Genomic DNA, 16,537 nt, shown 5'->3' on the forward strand with positions numbered 1-16,537 from the left:
AACAGCACTGGAACTGACCACCTGCAAACAGTGCGTGGGAGTGTCCATCCCACGAGTTCATCTGTCTTCACATTAGCAGAGAGAAGCCTTCACACCTTTGAGAGCCTGAACTGGAGCTGCAGCTTCAGCCTTGGTTTAAGCTTGGGCTATACTTGGCATAGCCTGCAACCCTTGGCCATGTAGCCCGGAATCTGCTTCCCAGGCTTGTGGGAAGTGATGAAAGCAAGGCAGTTGAGTTTGGAGTTGGGGCTTTGGTATCTTGGGCTTAACTGGTTGCCTTAGGCTTCCCAAGGGCCTTGATAGCTTCTGCATGTGAGCGCTTTGCCTTTGCATTGCTTGCCTGCATCTTCTTCAGGCCTTTCTTGTGCTTCTTGGCAAAGCGTATGTTCTGCAGGAATATTTGGAGTTGGCCCCCTTAAGAAATTTGTATCTTTGTGACCGGGGTTTCTTGATGCCTTTTCTGTGCCATTTTTGGAATTGGCTGTGTGTGGTATGGTTTCTGGACTTTGCGATGTCTGCATGGTAACCATGGTCCAGAAGTGCCTAGGACTTCTCTGTAAACAGTTATATATGTAATCACTCACCTCTAAATTATGCTGAATGTGAGTTCATTTGGTATCTCCTACTCCCATTCATGCTAGTTCCCTCCCCAGGAGTCATATTTATCTAAAGAGTGTAGCTCAGTAACTTGTCATATATGTCTCTGTTCCCGAAAACAAACAAAACAAAACAAAAACAAAAACACCGAAAAAATGTCTGCGTTTAACAAGTAACCAAAAGTCAAATTCACATGTAAAAGGGGAAGGCCATGTTGGCTAGCTTTCTGTCCAGTCTCTTCCAGTGCTCCCCACTGTTCTGAGAACAAAGAACAAATTTTTCAGCCTCGAAGGCTTTGCTGAGTCCTGGCTCTTGTCTAGCACAGCCCCATCTCCTACCATGTTCCTACCTGGGTCTCCCACTGTGACCATGCCCCTTCCTTCCCATGCTCCCTGCCCTCCCTTTCACCCACCCCAGGGTGTCTGCCCACACTAGTTCTCTGCTGAATCTCTCTTCCCTGCTCTTTATCCAGTTGTCATCTATAACCTGCCCATCTTGGCTCAGTCCTCACTTCTGCTGGAAAGCTGTCCCATCCCCAAGACTGGGCCAGCATCCTGCCTGAGACACGTAGAACACATTGTATGTGCTCGGCAGCCCTTACTCAGCTGCAGTGTGACCTGTTGGTATCCCTTTCTTCTGGAATCCCACAGGAATTTCTTAAAGACAGGGATGGGCTCTGCCTAGTTGCTAGTATACAACAGGAGTTCCAAAACTGAGAAGTCTGCATGTCTCAATCTTTATTCAAAGAGAATTTATCGAGAACCTCCTAGGTGTTGGCTCCTTTGAAAGTCTCTGGAGTCACCAGGGAGAGAAGCAGACAAAGCCTCTACTATACTCTTTGTTTGTGTGGTTGGTGTTTTGGTTTTGGAGACAGTGTTTCTCTGTGTAGCCCTGGCTGTCTTGGAATGCCCTCTGTAGACCAAACTGACCACAATAGCAGAGACCCACCTGTCTCTGCCTTCTGGGTACTGGGATTAAAGGCATGCGCCACATCTCCTCTTTTTAGGATGGCCTGGGCAGGTGTCCCTGAGAAGGTGACGTGTGAGCAAAGACTTGAGTGAAGTGAGGGAGCAGAGTGACCTCTGAGGACACGCTGTGGGGCAGGAAGGCACAGGACAGGGGAGGGATTACGGCCACGCTAATGGCTGGGATCTCGTGGCATTGCATAAGTCCTGAGTCTGTTTACAGGACGGAAGACTTGAGCTTCAAGAGGGATCTTTGCACCATGTCATATACCCGTGAGCAGTGGAAATGGGACTGCACAGGACCTGGTGCCAGGGCCAGCTTCCCTGTAGAAATCCTAACAGGCCAGGCCTCCGGAATGATGGGGGAGACGGGCCTGTTCAGCTCTGGTGGCTCAGCACAGGACCTGGCAGTGTTGGCCCACAAGACTTCCAAGACAACCTTTGCACTCCTGGTGGGTGAGGACTAAATGCCTTTGGAGGAGGACCCACGAGCCTTTGCCAGTGAGACAGCTAAGGAGTCAGGGCAGGGCTTTCTCACCTTCTCTTATCTTCTGGATGGCATCTGATCACACAGGTGGAGTCCTAGTTATATGGTCATGATTCCCTTGGACAAAGGTGGACACTGATGTTCAGAGAGATGGTAAGACCTATGTGAGCTAGCCATCAAGTCTTCCCAGAAATCATAACCTTACGTTCCTTACAGTAAGTCCCCTTTCTGGGCTTGGCCTGGGATCCCAAGCAAAAGAAGCTCCCCTTAAAACAGAAACCTGTGTAGGGGGCAATCCAGGGCAAGGGAGTGGCCAGATGCAGGAACCCCTCAGGGTGAGGGTGTGTGTGTGTGTGTGTGTGTGTGTGTGTGTGTGTGTGTGTGTGTGTAAGCCAGACAGGCTGACCGCGAAGGGGCCATGTAGGTGGCTTTGGAGGGTAAAGGTGTGCGTGGCCATGGACAATACCCCAGGAAGACACCCATCAGAAACGGAGGTGGGCAGAGGCTTCGTTTCAGCCTTCACGTGGCGCCCGTGAGCCATTGAGTCTCACGGAGTGATGAGAAGCTGGACCTGCAGGCCTTGAAGAGGATCCTGGGTTTTACCTGGGGTGGGAAAGGCATCCCCCGGTGCAGCGGGGTCTCCCCAGTGGCGGGGGAGGGGTCTTCTCCTCCGCCTCTCCAACGCCTCGCCCCGCCCCGCTCCTGCGCCCAGCGCCGCGGGCTCTTAGCCTCAGGTTTCCCTCGCCAGCGCGTGCGGGCTAGACAGAGGTGGCCCTAGGGACGGCAGGGGCCGGGCACCAGCAGCCACCTCCCTCTCCCTCCCCACGCTAACTCTCCGGGCGCCCTCGCCCGCCGCGGGCGGAGCTGGAACGGCGGCGCTCCATGATCCCCGCTCCCACCCTGCCCTGTCCCTTCCTTCTCGGAGCCCCCCAGCGGACGACGCGGTGCAGCCCGGCCCGGAGCTAGCAGGTACGTGCGCCCGGGCAGCCGCTGCGGGCGGGCAGGGAAAGGGGGCGGGAGCCGGGGAGGGCGAAGCGGCGACCGGGCCGATATCCGCGCACACCCTCGGCCGCCGGGAGCCCTGTGATCCCGCGTGCGGAGACTGGGAGGCCCGGCACGGCTCCACACGCCAACCGTGAGCCGCCGGCGCAGGGCCCGAGGCGGGGAGTGGCAGCGAAGGACAGCTCTCCTGACCTCGCGGCCGGTCGAAGGACACGCGACCCGGGCACACTAGCGCACGCCGGCCCAGCCGAGCTCAGGCTCCCTGGACCATCCCGCTGCAATCGCTGACCGGCCGGGTCCGGCCTGGTCTGGCCGGTGGCGTTGATGGTCAAGGGCAGGAGCAGGGGGTGTGAACTGCGGGCCGGCGGGCGCGGGGGAGGCGGGAGGCCGGGGCTCTGGGGCTTTCCGCGCGGAACTTTGGGTATAACAGCGTGGACCTGCGTGTGTGCATCTGCGCGCCCGAGGCTTTGTGTACTACGAGTGCGTGTGTCTATCGATTGGGTTTGCGAAGCTTCACCCAGCCTCGCAGTGTGTCGAGCTCCCTGGTGGGTGTCAGCGTGCGCCATGGGTGGGGGTGCTGGACTCTGGCAGGTCTGGGTGGATCCGGCTTAGATCTTAGCAGTGCTAGAGGTAGCCTTTATTTCCTTTCTCTCTGTCTCCTTCCTTCTCTCATCCTTCCCTATCTCCCTCAATTTTACCCTCTTGTGGGTACCACCAGAGTGACCCGTGGATCTGTGAGTCACACTTATTTCCCGGGTTTGTGGGTATTGCTGTGGGAACAGTCCCGAAGGCTGTGAGTGTGGAACGGGAACGGGAGTGGGGGGTTCGGGAGTGCTTGCCTTTTAGGAACTATAGGACAGCAGATACAATTGCTGGGACTGTTTTGGGTTTGATCCGTGGGCACCAACATTTGTGTGACTCTGCTTATGTCTGGGTAATTGATGAGCATGCCCTTGAGTAACTTACCAAGTGTCTAAAGACTAAACACATTCTAAAGCTATCAGAGAGACGACCTCCTTGTGTCTGCTCCTTCACTCAGGCATCCTAGGGAAAAAGTTTTGGGTAAAAGAGAGTCTTGCTCTAAGAATTTGGGTGCCTCCAGCTATCTTCTTGGATATGGAGGCTCTAATGTACCAGTCTAGGATAGGGGTTACGGGACACTCCCAAGTTCTTCAGGCCTGCTGAGAGCTTGATGGGTGGGGGCCACAAGTGGCACCTACTTTCAGGGTCTTAGCTTTTAGTGCCAAGAGCAAAAAGTCAACCAGCACCTCCCTCCTTCCAATTTCTCCTCTGTGAACTGAGAGGAGATTGAGCAGGAGACGGGAACCCAGTGAGATTCAGAGGGATCTCTGCCCTTAGGATGCCCAAGGTTGATGTCTCAAGTGAGGGCTGAAAGAGCCAGGGAAGGAAGGTGGAACATGTGGGTTTGCAAGTGTTTAGGGAATAGAGATTATTGGGGTGCCCATTTTCAACTATTAGTCCCTAGTCCCCATACATACCGTGAGGTCTTGCTCTCGTTTTCTAAGATGGTGATAGAGCTGAGCTATTCCTGAGTGAGTGGCTAAGGTGAGAGTCTAACAGGGAGTCAAAGCTCAACAAGCGTGTATTAAACAGACACGTAGAAGAGGGACGCGGCTATGGAAAGGAGTTGTAAGCAGGACCAGCCTTTGAACTGAGATGAAAGACCATATGCTTGCTAAGAGAACAAGTCCACATGGGAAGGTCAGAGAGACTCGCATTCAACCCGTTGGAGTTTTGCTCATTTATTCCTCTCATTTACCATCGCTTTATGTATTTGCTCCTGTTTGCACAGAAATACGGGCGCCCACAGAGCACTGGAGAATGACCTGAGAACACAGAGAACCAGCGTTCAGGTGTGTAAACACATCGGCACAAGGGTCTCTGTTACCTGGGCATTTAGTGCCTGGGCTGTGGATGTATGTACCCGAAGGACGTCAGTGTATGTATGGGACATTGTGCGTCTGCTGTGAGATCAGAAGTGACACATCGGGGAGGTGTGCCTGTGGAGAAGAGTACAACCCGTCCAGTTACCAATGCCAGGTGTATGTTGTGAGGGGATGGTGGCCCAAGGCAGTCAGATTTGCAGGAGAAGGTGGGAATGAGAACCTGTTGCGTCCGCATGGCTCTAAGGATTGGCCTGACTGGGGCAGTAAGGGAAAGGAGAAAAGACAGACACATGGGCATGCAGAAAAGCTGGGATCAGGTGGTCTGGGCTCTATAGTGAGAAACCACAGCAACCCTGGTCAGCAGGTTTATTATATGCAGCTGAACAGGGAGGCAGGGTTATTGTATATGGCTAAAGCAAGAGGCAGGGATATTACAGATAGACAAGAGGGCAGGGTTTTGATGTACTGCTGATCAAGTTTAGCTAACTTGGTAGGGGCAGTCTCTGTAGGGGAAGTCACCAGGCCATAGACTTGTGGGGGACGGAGAGGCTAAAGCAGACACTTTCTGCACACACTGTCTGTATTTGCATTTGGACCTGGGGAAGGCTTTGCCCTCCCTCTGAGCCTCATGTGGGGAAGGCTTTGCCACTTCTGTGGGACCAGTCCTTGAGATGGCCGTGCCCATGCCAACAGTACCTTCTCTGAGAACTTCACCTGCTTCCTACAGGAACTCGAAGCTTAAGAGGTGAAATCTTTGTTTTGTTTTGTTTTTTTTAAATATCTTGGCAACTAATGCACCAAAACTCACTGAATAGAATCGGGAGTGAAATAAACAGAACTCCAGCGAACTCAGTCCAGCCCGTGGCTGTAGGTTGGTGGCCTTTTGACACAAGAGCATGTGTGCACCGAGTCTGTCTGGTATGTGTCCAGGGATTTGGTAGTGTTTCCTCTTTGCCCCCACCCCCAGTCCCTGCCTGCTTACACAGAGGTGTTTGGCTTTGAGCTCAGTTAAGGTTTTCCATTCTCCAGCTTCCTCTAAATTCCTCCATCATGAAAACACCCATTATTAATACTTACCAGGTACTCTACCAAACACTTTACACGTGGGCTACTGCAGCCTCTGCATTAGCACAGTGCAGGAGGGAGTAGTATCAGTATTGTCACTGGGAAATTTTTTTTTCAATGAGAAAACTGAGGCCTGCAGAGGCTAATTGCACCCGCCACGGTGGAGTGGTGCCCTAGCACGGGCCACATCGCTCTGCTGTCCATAGCTCCCCACAGTTGTGCCAGGGACAAGTGGGATACTGAGCTTCAGCAGGCAATTTCAACTGGCATTATATTTTCTCTTCTAGCTGCCAAGGGGCCAAGGCATGAGCTGGGGTCGTTCTTCCCAATGGCATCTCCCCCTGGTCTGGAACTGAAGACATTGAGCAATGGTCCCCAGGTTCCAAGGAGACCAGCCCCGCTGGGCCCAGTGGCGCCATCCAGGATGGGTGTGGAGAATGCCTGCTTCTTCTCTGAGGAGCATGAGACTCATTTCCAGAACCCTGGGGATGCCAGACTGGGTAGCTCCCCCAGTCCCCCTGGAGGTGTCCCCTCACTGCCCCGGTCCCAGCGGGATGATCTTTCTTTGCATTCAGAGGAAGGGCCAGGCCTGGAACCTGTGAGCCGCCCAGTGGACTATGGCTTTGTTTCTGCTCTGGTTTTCTTGGTGAGCGGAATCCTCCTGGTGGTAACAGCATATGCCATCCCTCGAGAGGCCCGAGTCAACCCTGACACAGTGACAGCAAGGGAGATGGAGCGCCTGGAGATGTACTACGCCCGCTTGGGCTCACATCTGGACAAGTGCATCATCGCGGGCCTGGGGCTGCTCACAGTGGGTGGCATGCTTCTGTCTGTGTTGCTCATGGTCTCTTTGTGCAAGGGTGAGCTGTACCGCAGGCAGACCTTTGTCCCTGGCAGGGGATCCAGGAAGACCTATGGCTCCATCAACCTGCGTATGAGGCAGCTTGCTGGGGATGGGGGCCAGGTCCTAGTGGAGAATGAGGTTGTCCAAGTCTCAGAGACCAGCTATACCACACAGGGCTCTTAAGTAAGAGCCCACCCTATCTTGCTGCTTTAGCTGAAGAGCTTGGAAGTCCCCCAAAACTTGGGGCTTCAAAGTGAGATCCACAGAGGGTCCTGTGGAGGGAGTTTTGGTGCTGGGGTGGGAGCAGCCTGGGTTCTGGCTTAGGCCCTACTCAGGCAAGCACTGCTGATGTGTTTTGCAGCTTGAAGTTTTTGCATAAGGCTTTGTTTGGAGGATGGCTTCTGCTGCTAAAAATACATTTTTGGAAACCACTGCTCTTAGAAGATGAGGTTGCTTGGCATTTCTCAGGGTTGGGACTCATGCGAAAGGGTGACCCCCGTTCCTCATGCCTTGGGAACTCTGAGACCCCACTGTCTTCACTAGCCAATTGAAGAGTGTTGGGTGATCATCTGGAATAGAGCGTGGCTTCATGGTGATGGGAGAAGTCGGTTCTGAGTTGACCCCCTGCAGTACCCAACTGACTGAACCATAACCCTTCCCTCTCCAGGCCTCGGTTGCTCAGTCTCTCTAGTGAGGAGTGGGACTGGGTGCGCCACCATGAGCCACATCTGCCCTGGGAAGAGGAAGCCAGTCTGCTTCTGGCCAACCTACAAAGAGGGATGAAGGTTTTTGACAGGGACTGACCATTGTCAGTGCCATCTTCTGGCCTGCATTGGTGACTCCCAGTGCCAGGAGCAGTGGTTCTCATGGTCCTGCTACAGAGCCTGGGTGAATGGGTTTGGTTCAATCCAGAATTTGACCCAGTGTGAATTGGTCTTGGAATTTGGTTTCCTATGGTGGCTAATTTTCTGCAGTGGTTCCTTTCAAAGGCGCACTGGGCACCTGGGTGTGAGGACTTGGTTGTATTTCTATGGGCATGTTGGGGGTTTATCACCTTCCCCTCCCCCTTAGTGAGCTGTTACTTAGGCCTGATCTCATCCTGGTAGCAGAAAACAGTTTTCCTTAATGCTGAATTAGTAATGTCTGCCTTTCCTTCTCAGTGGATTTCAGTTGCCAGTCATCTGGGGACATATAAGGTACACTTAAGTGGCCTGGAGACTCCAGCCGCATGGATCGCTGTTGGCATTCTGTCTTCAGCGAAGTATTTCCGGGATCCCTCCAAACTTTATTTAAACTTCTGACAATAGAAGTAGGCATTAGGGGACAAGGAGATGGTGGCAGACATTTGGGGAGCACTGTCCAGGCCAAAAGGCCCCAGAGGACTTCCAGAGCACATACTGTCTAGGCTATGGGAAGACTCTAAAAGGGTCATTTCCCTGAGCCCCCTGCTCCAGGCAGGTCCCTCGCCCTCCATCTTAGCTGCCTGTATAAGCTGAGATCCTAGCTGTTGGTGGGGGTAAGAATCCGGGGTGGCACAGGGTCTGTAGGCTGGAGAGGTCCTGACTGTGTGGAACATGAGCCTTCAGCTCAGGCAGCTTGAACATCTGGGCAGTATAATATCACAGCTTCTGAGACAGATCAAATGACTGCTCATTGGCGGTTTTTGCCTAGAGCAGAGAGCTGGGGGAGGGCTGAGGGGGACAAAATTGTGCAGCTTGGCTTCGGAGGTTCTGCTAGTGTGGCTGAACTAGGACAAAGGTCACGAGAGCAAAAGGTCCCGATCCCAGGGCTTCTTCAAATATGTTGATTTTTCCCCTGCTAGAGCAGGGAAATACTGGACAAGGTGGCAGGAACCACGCTAGATGAATCACAGTGAGGTAGGACATTGCCAGTGACGGGCTCCAGCTTCCCCAACCGTGATGGTAATAAATGTATCAATCGGAGCAGTTTGGATTCTGGTGGCAGTAGAGGAGGCATGCTAGGCTACAGTTCCTTCTGAGAGCCTCTGCCTACCACTATCCATTTGGGTCAGTTTAAGCACAATGAAATGTACTTAGGGGCTAAATCTGCTGGAGAATATAGGAATGGCAGATTTTCTTTTTCCAAGCCAGCGGAACCTGCTTTGCATTCCGATGGGAAACTTCTTTAGAAACCACATGCAAATGGATCAAGACAGGCATTACCTGGTCCGCCAATTAGACGACTTGAGAGGTGCTGACAGTATTTCCCCAAGATGCAGCCGAGATCCCACAGCCCATGGACTGAGGCTTAGGAAGGAGCCAGGGAAGGATGAGGAATGCTGAGAACCTTCTGTGGGTCTCTTTGGGATTAGATGTGGAGTTGTCTTTGTGGGCACTGGAACATGCCTGCCCCCCTTCTAAGAACTGCCTCTGTCACCCCATTAGGTTCCCAATATTGCTTTCCTCATTGTATCTGAATAGACAGAGCTTTCAGAACTGGTAAGATCTGGGTTTGAATATGAGCTCTGCCACTTACTGGCTGTGTGAGCTTGGGCAAGTTACCCCACCTCTCTGTTTAAGTGGGCTAACTGGGTCATACCACATTCCTAGGGTGAGAAACATGGTTGGCATATGTAGTAGGTGTTCATGTTTGAATGAGAGGATGAAACAAAAACATCCTATTCCTGACAGGGCAGGCGGTGCCCTGTGCAATGTCCTGGAGCCCCACAGTACCTGCCCAGCTCCCTGGAGCCTTGCTGGAATACTGTCTTAGGGTCAGAAGATCCCATGACTAGCAGTGTGGGCATGGCTTGTCAGTGGGTCTGCAGCTGGAACGTCCTCTCTGGGCCTTGGTTTAGCTTTGTTTCAGGGGTTTCCCTGAGGGAGAAAGGTTCTCTTCCCGGCCCTGGTATGACATAATCCAGTGATAACTGGACCCAGGAGACACTTGCTGAGGCAGAGGAATCTGTGATCCTGACTCTTGCTCATCTGAGGCCCAGGCCTGTCATCACCATCTCCGCTTCCTTACAGGTACTGTCTGAGTCTCCCAGCCAACAGGGGTTGCTGGCTGATTCAACCACCATTGTTCCTTTTCTTGGGAATAGCATCACCTTCCTAGGGATTTTCTTTCAAATGTCCTCCTCCCTGCATACACAGTTCTGTGCACGAGGACACACACACACACACACACACACACACACACACACACACACACACTCACACACACTGCACCCTGTCTATACCTCTGCAGCTTTCTCATTTGACCTTGCTTGGGAGCCAAGGACTCAGCCTCTGGCTGCAGAGCTCTAAGCCAGGGCATCCTCTGGAAGCTGATGATGGTTTCTTCCTCTGTCTGCCACAGACCCCATGGTTTTAAGCTTGCCATCCTCCTAACAACAGTCCAGTGTCCTCTTTAGTTCCTCCTGTTTCCTTATTGGGAAAAGAGAGTTCTGGGGGATTCCAGAACCCTGGCACTCGGGGAGGGGACTGAGCTGAGAACTGGGGGAACCAGGTCATGCTGGTTACCACAATCCGGTGGATGACAGCAAGCACGGGGCAGGAAAAGAAGGGCAAGAAGCCAGAGGTGAGATTATAAGTAGGATGTCAGTGGTATGGACATTGGTGGGGAGATGTCTCCCATTTAGTTTGTTGGTTTTCTCTCTAATTTCTCCAGGGTTAGATTGATCTGAGAGGGAAGCTTGCTGGAGTCTTTGCTGAACTGGAGTGGCAGGGAGTGCCCATCAGTGGAGAAAGCTTGCTGGGGTCATAGCTGAACCAGAGTGGCAGGGAGTGCCCATCAGTGGAGGTAGCTTGCTGGGGTCATGGCTGAACCAGAGTGGCAGGGAGTGCCCACCAGTGGAGGTATGTTAACACTGCCAGGAGTTAGGTATCTTCAGACATGGAGCATAATGGAATTAGTTGGATTTAGCTGAGACTCCCCTAAGCTTCCAAATTGTTCCTTTGAGAAGAACCAGAGTCTTTGGGGCCAGAGCCTGAGTTTTGTCCTGCTCTAGCTTCTTGTTCTCGAGCCCGTGTGCATCCTCTTTCCTACATCATTCCCCGTCCTCGTTTGTCCTGAGCAGATGGACAGCAAGACACCTGCATAGTGCAGAGGGGGGCGCAGTGTTGGGGCATTGCCTGCACGTGAATCAGAGGGACAGAGGTTCTTCAGTGTAAAGGATGACTGCTCGTGTGCTTGGCAATCGTTCGTGTTCCCTGGCCTGTTTCTTCTGGAAAGCAGCTGTGCTAGTTGCAATGCCTACCCCGTGAGACTATGGTGACGGGTAAATGTGTCTTTAAAGCACTTAGCACAGTGCCCTGCATTTTCTAATAGCCCTAAACTGCTATTCATGTTCTCTCATTCATCCATGGTATCCTGCCGTGGTTTGACAGATAAGCACAGTCCTGGCTGGGCTGCACCCAGGCTGTCTTGTGCGGGATGGCAAGACTTTGCTGTGATATGGGGTGCAGAGGGAGAAGAGAGAGGGAGAGAGTGGAGGGGAGAGAGAGGAGGAGGAAGAGGAGGAGGAAGATCTGTGTGAGTTGGAGGTTAGGTTGTTTTGGAAAGGGAGTGCTTAATAAGAATCTTAAACAATTAGGAAGTATTGATGTGGAGAATTGGGAGGGTTCCAGGCAGAGAGAAACATGTGATCAGAGGCTTAGGTCTCAGCAGCTAGTGAGATGAAGGAGATAGGGGGTACACAGGTGACTGAGGAGTGAGTAGTGGGACCCGTGGTGGGTGCCTGGGCTTCATCACCTGGAGAAGGGGGACAGGTGCAGGATACCACGAGAAGGCTGCAAGGCATGAATGTGGCATTGTGGTGACAGGGCCTGTCCTCCCTATACTTTCAGATTTTCCTGGAAGGAAGACTTCTATGTCAGATGCACTGTGGGAGCAATACTGTAGCATCCTCCGACCCTCCTTTAGGGTAAGAACTACAGCTAGAGGACATGGCCTTGACTCCATGCCTCAACTTGGCAGCCTTTTCATATTTCACTTCTCAGTCTCCAAGGTCAGGGTGGCGGCTGATGGTCTCCTGGGTCTAAGGAAAAGCAGCAAGTAAGAGGAGACTCACTAATCAGTTCTGGCCCAAGGGAACAAGGACAGGGAAAGGAGGCAGCTGCCATGCCAACCTCTTCCTGGGAGGTGTGGCATCTGGGTCAGTATTGACTCTGGGGCCAATGACATTCACCAAACCTGTCTTCTCTTCTTTCCTCTTCTTCCCTACTTGATTCCTTTGTGTACCCACATCTATCATTGAAGCTACTCATGAGCGAGCTGTCACCATTGCTGATCATGATTCTTTCCATCAGAGATTAAGGCAGGAGTCCAAACACCAGAGTTTTGCAGGTATATCAACGAACATAGTAGTTGGCCATGGCAGTGGAGGCAAGATTAAAGGCAGTGTCTGCTCGGACCCACTCAAGCATTCTTAGTCATCCTTTCAGCAGAGGTTTGTGTAGTTGCTATGTTCCGTTTTAGTTTTAGCATTTAAGAGACAAAAACCCACGGAGTACTGACAGAGGGACCTATGGAGGCTTGGAGGGATGATGGTGTCAGGGATCAGGAAGAAGGGCAGGTCCTGTCCTCTCAGAGATGTCTGCCTACCTCCAGAAATGGGCTATCCTGGCTTGGAGAGCAGCCAAGCTGAATGTAGAGTTCTGCTCTGGACCAGGGAGGCTGGGTGCTGACCAGGGTGCTGAATTGTCATGGTAATTCCTAACAGGGTAACTGAGTGAGGAGGAAGGAGAGCTAGTGTGTTCTTTTTACTAAGGACCCCTGTGACTGTTTTGGTCCACACTGAGCAGTGAAAGCTTGGATGTGAAGACAAAATTTCTGTGGTTTGTGTGGCCCTGGGGAAATCTTTCTCATGCATCTGTTGTTTCCTTTGATTGGCTTTTTCCTTTGTTTAGTGCAGAGTATCTTCCATCCTACCAACCCCAGAGGGCCAAGGAGAGCAGCAGCAGCTGGGACCTAGTGGAAAGATCCAGCACAGAGCCCAAGCCCAGCTTTGGGGCCTAGAGGAGCCCCTTAACTCACCCTCAGAGGGGTTTAACGGGGCTATCTCCTGCAGAGTGGAGGTGGTGTCACATGGTATCAGATGCCCCTTCTAACCTGGGTGCTGCTAGTGAGGTAGCTGTTGAGTGCTCAGGAACATGTACGCCCAGCCAGCAGGCTCGTTTCGGAGTCTACGTCCATCCCTGGGATTACGCATAACTTCTCCTTTCTCAGATAGCTCCTCTTTCCCAGATCCTGGGATGGGTTTTGCCTGTGGGTCATGGCCAGGTGAGATCTGGTTCTACTGAAAAGAACTTAGGAGTTTTAGAATCAGGCTGGTTTAGTTCTGCCACCTCTCAGGGCTGTGTCCAATACCTTGACTAAAGCCTCCAGTCTTCATCTCGGGTTGTAGCAAGTACAGTCTGGGATAAGAAGCTGCGCATACTATGGGCAGTAGATAAACACTTGTCTCCTCACTGGTTTGGCCCAGAGTTCCTCTCCTTTGTGTCTGAGCTCCATTCTCACTTACCCATATGCCTTTAGTAATGACAGCTGCCGACACCCACTGGACCCCCACTCCCTTTAATAAGACACATTTAGTGGTACTTCCCAGCAATCTGCAGGCAGGTGTAACACCCATTTCACATATGAGGAAGGCTGTTACCAGTCATGTGCTGGAGTCATTCCCACACTTGGTTTCTGTCAACCTAGCAGACCTTTCTAACCCTCTCTGCTTTAGAAGTGAGGCTCAATGACTAATAACCTCAGGGTGGCTATCTCATAAGGGCACCCATTTATTTAAAGACGTTTATGAAATATGCTTGAATGAGCCATAGGGTTAAGGGAATGGAGTGGCTACTAGGGGTACAACCAGGTAAAATGTAAATATGCATGCATTAATTATGTATGCCATCAACCGAGACTGGCTGACTTAGTTCTCTGTTCCCGATATCCAGGTGAAGGTAAAGGGCTATCTGTTCACTTGAACAACCCAATTCAGTGTACACATGGAATGCAGGGAACTTGTCAAAAGGCAAGTTCACTGGGGCTAGAGAGATGGCTCAATGGTTAAGAACAGTGGCTGTTCTTCCAGAGGACCTGGGTTCAATTTGCAGCGTCCGCATGACAGCTCACAACTATCAGTAACTCCAATTCCAGGGGTTCTGATGCCATTTTTGGCCCATGTGTGCACCAGCTATGCAACCAGTGCACATACATACATGCAAGCAAAACACCCATATACACAAAAAGAATTAAAATTCAAGTTCACATATAGTAAGTCTGAGGCGGCTCCAAGAGTGTTCATTTTTATCAAGACTCCAGGGAGCACTGCTGTTGGTGCTATGTGGAAAGACTTCCTTTTGCAGTTCTCCAACCTGCATGATTCACAAGTTACAACGGGCCCTTGCCAACAAGGGACTTGAAGGCCTTTCCTGAGAGCTGTGGATTGGGGCTCAGGATGTACTGTCGACATTTAGGAGACAGGAGGCTGTGGCAAGCAAGAGTGTGGTACCCATCTACATCATAGGACACAATCACAGAAGGCTCAGCAGACCTGTGCCAATGCCCCTTCCCAATGGCTGAGATGGGGATGAGCATAAGGGCATTCCTGGACCTCTGGCTGCTAGTCTGAGAGGTGATGCAGGTTATCACACCCAGGTGTACTCAGTCCATTGAGGCTTGAACTTGGAACTGAGCTGAGTGGGCACAAGGTGACAGTGAAAGACATTCACTTTCTGAGGCAGATCTGGGCAGCTGCTGTCTTACAGTTCCCACTTCTCAGACCATGGTGACGAGCTAACTGGCCCTTAGGTTAAATGAATATTTACTGCACTGAACTTCCAGACTGGCCCGTCCCATTCAGTTGTCCCTGTAAATCATTACACTGTGAATTTCCCAGCACTTGCTTTATGTAGCTCATAACCACTGTCACGGTTCAGTGGTTACCCAGGTCCTTTACTGTGAGTAGGAGATGGGCCTTTCACTGCCACAAGCACTGCCTTAGTGAGGTGCTCAGACTGACTGATGCGTCCTAGGATCCGTCCAGTGATCAGGGCCTTGCTGGTTCTTACTGCCCATACCCTCACTCTTGGCCACACTTTCCTTTTGACCTGTTCTCGGAAGCAAATTCTGGGTCAAGCCCAGCTGAAGTGATTGAGAATGTGGCATTCCAAGGACAAATAAGGCCTAGGCCTGGTGGCCAGGTGCCTGCCGTGAGCATCTAGAGATGCACAATGATCAGTGAGCAAACAAATGTCACTGACAGGTAAAGCTGGGACTATGCCTGTTGGTGGAACCTGTCTTTGCTAGAACTTTACCAAGTGTACAAGATCAGGTGGTAAGAGAGTATGAAGGGATCCATGAATTTGTTTTCCCTCTGTGACGACAGCCATGGATCAATGACAAAATGTCAGCAATGACAAGAGAAATCACGAGAAAGCTAGGTTCCAGAGAGAGGTTGTACAGACTTGTTACCTGTGCTTCACCTGTGTGTCAATAGGTGCTAACTCTAGCACAGGAATGCAGCCCCATTTAGTACTTGATACATTCCTGGGGTCAGGGTCTTAGGAGACTCATGCCTTAGACTGGAGGTTGGCTGAAGCTCATGACTAAGGAGATAAATGTAATGCAAAACCTAGCCAGCTCTAAGAATAGAAAAGAATGCAAGCCAAGAAGAGAAGGTGGGATGTGGGCCGGTGCATCCTAGAAATAGTATAAGTGGTCTATTTAGCACCAAAAGACAATGGATTTAGAAGTAGACCTTGCTTCTATTTGTAAGCCACTGGGTGAGCTATGAAATTTCAAACCAAGTGAGAATGATGCTCTGCATCTCATTACATGTCCAAAGGTTTCAGGAATTTCCCCCAGAGAAAAGACCATCGTGTATCACATCCAGCCCAGAACACCCCCAAAGTCAAACCCAACTCTATGACTGGCCACAGCCACCCCACACGGTGGCCATTATCAAAGCCACAAGTCCTCTTCCTCAAAAGCAAGCTGCTCTGGTCTCTGCCCTGCATGGTCTTGCTCAAAATTTTCCATTAAAGAATACAAAATACAGGACAAGAATATAAACAAGATATGACTTGACACCCTTAGTTTGGCCTCAAGCAAGTGTTTGGTGAAGTAAGAAGAGTGTGGCTGTTTTGGAAAATACTGGCAGTTCCTCAAAAAGTTAAAGCATTACCATGGGACCCTGCAAATCCATCCCAGACTTATTCAACGACTTGAAAACATCTGCCCACACAAAAAAGTTGTACACGAATGTTAACGTCATTCAACATAACAAGGAAAGGGACAAACGATCCAAGTATCCAACAACTGCAAAAGGACAGATGTGATGCAGCCATCCCGTGGCTGTGCAGTCACACGATAAAGTGTTGCTGCTACGATCGCATGAGCAGTGAAAGCAAGGTGTGGAAGATGCGCGACACTCAAAGGCCATATAGTGAGTGACTTCATTTATGAGAACTGTCCAGAATAGGCAAACTGTAGACAACTGACTGGGGGATGCCTGGGCTGGGGGAGGGAACTGAGAGTAATTGCTAATGGGGATAGCGGGTTTTGGTTTTTGTTGTTTTGGAGGAATTAGATCTGGGGTGGGCGCACACGCAGCACTGTGAATACCCTACGACTCACTGAGTTGTGTACTTTAAGAAGGTGAATTTCCTGGGTATGTAAATTCTCTTAATAAAGTTGTTAATAAAAAAAA

The 16,537-nt window shown here is 51.2% G+C and overlaps 1 protein-coding gene across 3 annotated transcripts; it reads left to right on the forward strand.

Moving 5' to 3' along the window:
• The first annotated feature begins 2,647 nt into the window (after window positions 1-2,647).
• Window positions 2,648-16,531, forward strand: Tmem74b (transmembrane protein 74B). 3 transcript variants are annotated; one of them, XR_012909722.1, is made up of 4 exons: window positions 2,648-3,018; window positions 4,865-4,925; window positions 6,311-10,632; window positions 10,689-16,531. XR_012909722.1 is itself a non-coding variant. In XM_075962477.1 (3 exons), the coding sequence occupies exon 3, from the start codon at window positions 6,352-6,354 to the stop codon at window positions 7,048-7,050; it is 699 nt and encodes a 232-aa protein (XP_075818592.1). In that variant the 5' UTR covers window positions 2,648-3,018; window positions 4,865-4,925; window positions 6,311-6,351; the 3' UTR covers window positions 7,051-16,531. The 3 variants fall into 3 exon arrangements, 1 of the variants encoding a protein (XP_075818592.1); XR_012909723.1 differs by lacking the exon at window positions 2,648-3,018 and adding an exon at window positions 3,468-3,596; XM_075962477.1 differs by having other exon boundaries at window positions 6,311-16,531.
• Window positions 16,532-16,537: the final 6 nt, after the last annotated feature.

The sequence above is a fragment of the Microtus pennsylvanicus genome, chromosome 2 (genome assembly GCF_037038515.1).
Source record: "Microtus pennsylvanicus isolate mMicPen1 chromosome 2, mMicPen1.hap1, whole genome shotgun sequence".
In the NCBI taxonomy this organism is placed as follows: Eukaryota; Metazoa; Chordata; class Mammalia; order Rodentia; family Cricetidae; genus Microtus; species Microtus pennsylvanicus.

What these genes read in the sequence shown, in the direction of transcription:
- Tmem74b (XM_075962477.1), top strand. Translation starts at nt 6,352, where the DNA reads ATGGCATCTCCCCCTGGTCTGGAACTGAAGACATTGAGCAATGGTCCC.